This window comes from Lactuca sativa, chromosome 1 (assembly GCF_002870075.4).
Source record: "Lactuca sativa cultivar Salinas chromosome 1, Lsat_Salinas_v11, whole genome shotgun sequence".
Lineage (NCBI taxonomy): Eukaryota > Viridiplantae > Streptophyta > Magnoliopsida > Asterales > Asteraceae > Lactuca > Lactuca sativa.
In genome coordinates, this window is record NC_056623.2 from 190,591,463 (window position 1) to 190,594,168 (window position 2,706).

The window sequence follows — 2,706 nt, forward strand, 5'->3', positions numbered from 1 at the left end:
TTGAGGGTTGACCATTGATGATTATGAATTCCATTTTAGAAAGTTTAGAGATGTATAGCCACATAATTTTTTTTTTTTAGATGTGAAATAGACAAAATAAAAAGTTTAATACCCTATTTAGCATTTCAACGGGGACTTTATGCCCCCCTAAAGTTCCTAAAATAACATCAATGACGTTTAAAACAAAACATCATAGTGCCTAGGACATCAAAGACATTTCAATTCAAGCTTTTTCTTTTTATTAAACCTAAAAGCTCTTATGATCTCTCATAAATTTGATGACAAACACACCATTAGTATATATGACAATTGTTAGTCAAAGACACTTACTCCCTCTCCTCAGACCCCTTCGACAAGAAGCCGAATGTCAAACACACCATTAGTATATATGTCAACTTTTAGTCAAAGACACTAGCACCCTCTTCTCAAAACCCTTCCATATTCCACATGTAGATGAATATGAATTTGCCATTTTCTCCTTCCCCTACTACTACTTAAATCCTATAAAAATGAGAGGGTTGTAAGGTTGGCAGCCCCTATTGAGGATAGAAACACATTTCTCGACGATGACCTCCTACAAAACTAAGACAAATAAATAAATAACTAAAAGATGTCTTGTTTGTGCTTCACACCATCTATAAACATAAATAATACTCCAATAGTATATGGGAAGACATTTTTTTTATAAGGATATACAAATAGAAAGCATATTCAAATGAACTACTCTGCAGAAATGTGTAAGGTCTGCGTATGTCTGGTTATATGAGAAATAAACGAATCCATCTCTAAACAGCGTACTCCACCTTCCGTCACCGATCTCTTGACGTCATCCCCCAACCTGGTGGCTCTCCTCCGCATCTCCTCCCCTTCCTCCGAACCCATCAGTCTCTTAACGGCCTCTTCCACCGCCACCGCCGTCACCAACTCCTTCCTCCGCTCCCAACCCTTCACCACCACACCAATTCCAAGAACATCCGTAATCAGAAACGCATTTCTCGGCTGATCGGAGTGCATCGGCCATGTCGCCATTGGCACTCCCATCGATATACTCTCCATGCTCGAATTCCATCCACAATGACTCATAAATCCTCCCGTCGCAAAATGCCCCAAAATCTCTAGTTGAGGTGCCCATCGCCGCTCAATCAAACCTCTCCCGTTAACCCTCTCTTCAAACCCATCGGGCAATCGAACCATCGTATCGCCGCCGCAGGAATTGCCCGCATCCGCCATGTCTGCTGCTCGAACCACCCAGATAAACTTATGTTCACTTTTCTCTAAGCCGATAGCCAACTCCCTAATTTGATCATCGCTGAAGGTGGTCGTCGTTCCAAAAGAAACGTAAATGACGGAATTAACAGGTTGATTGTCAAGCCATTGCAAGCATCTGTGGCGGGTTTCTGAAGGTGTCACATCATATGGAATTTGGACGGGATTAACCGGCCCAATAGCCCATATCTTCTTCTTCTTCCCGGAGATCTCTTCTCTCTCTAGATATTCGATGAATTCGCCTTCGATGGCTCTCGAGGAATCGAATAACTCCCCGACGGCGAGATTCATGTGGGCTTGTTGAAGTTTTGTGAATTTTTTGAACTCCGGAGTGGCAGTTTCACTTTGAGAAGGAAGGCGGTTTAGCAAATTCCTGTCAACCGGAAAGGGTCTGCCGGCTTTCTCCCAGAAATCCCAGAAGGTGTAGAAGGCGGAGAGTGGACGGAAGTTGTATGTCTCGGCGTTTGGTATCGATTTGACGTCTTGAACGACGTATGACATTAGAGAGTCGTGGATGACGGCGACTCTAGTAGCTGTTTGTGAGAGGGAAATGATAAGATCTGCGACAGGGCGGCGGAGATGGAGGGTGGAGTCGAAGGAGGATTGGAGGTGGGAAGGGAAGGGGATGGAGGAGTTTGGAGGAGGGGTAGTAAAGGGAGGTGTTGGGAATGCGTGGAAGTGGATGTGATTGTTATCGGAGAAACTGTGGTGGCGGGCTCGGGCTTGGCTGAGGTGAGCGGCAGTGGAGACGAAGTGGACGGGAATGTCGTAGGTTGATATGAAGCCGGAGAGGTGGAGAAGCTGGTTGAGATGACCGTGTGCTACGAACGGAACCATCACCACCACCACACGGCTTTGGTCGCCGCCGGTCATCTTCGTTTTTTGTTTATCCGGCGGAGCTCTAACTAGGCTTTTATCGTACTGGTTGATTCAATGATAGAAGCGTTATTTTTAGTTAAATTCTATTTGGAATATGTTACTTTCTTTAATGTCTATTATTGTAAATTTTTAGGGTTTAGTTTAAAAAGGTAACGTAGCTATTTGTATTGTCATTTTTTGTGATATATAAAATTCTATTTGATTATTAATAATATTATTGAAGTATAAAAATAATTCTTTTTGCAATTATTTGACTTATTTTGTGTGACTTTTCTTTTCCATTTTGTAATTGTGTGGATGTGGTCGGCAATATTTGTTTTGATGTTGTGGGCCGAATGAAACCTCTCGTATGATCCATGTTGTGGGCCGAATGCAACCTTTCCACATTTTCACCAACCGTAATAACATATTAACAACATTCAAAATGGTATGAGTGAAAGGTTAACCCTTAAGTAAGTTTTATGGCGGGTTTAACGCATCAATTACGTGTCAATTTTGTAAAAATAAAATCATATGATTATAGATTGACAAAATTGCAAAAATGCAGTGTGGTTGGTAAAA

The 2,706-nt window shown here is 42.1% G+C and overlaps 1 protein-coding gene across 1 annotated transcript; it reads right to left on the reverse strand.

Annotated features, from left to right (window-relative positions):
* Positions 1-638: 638 nt before the first annotated feature.
* On the reverse strand, positions 639-2,362 carry LOC111890334 (zeatin O-glucosyltransferase). Its single transcript, XM_023886464.2, has one exon. The coding sequence runs from the start codon at positions 2,137-2,139 to the stop codon at positions 721-723; it is 1,419 nt and encodes a 472-aa protein (XP_023742232.1). The 5' UTR covers positions 2,140-2,362; the 3' UTR covers positions 639-720.
* Between the last annotated feature and the right edge of the window lie 344 nt (positions 2,363-2,706).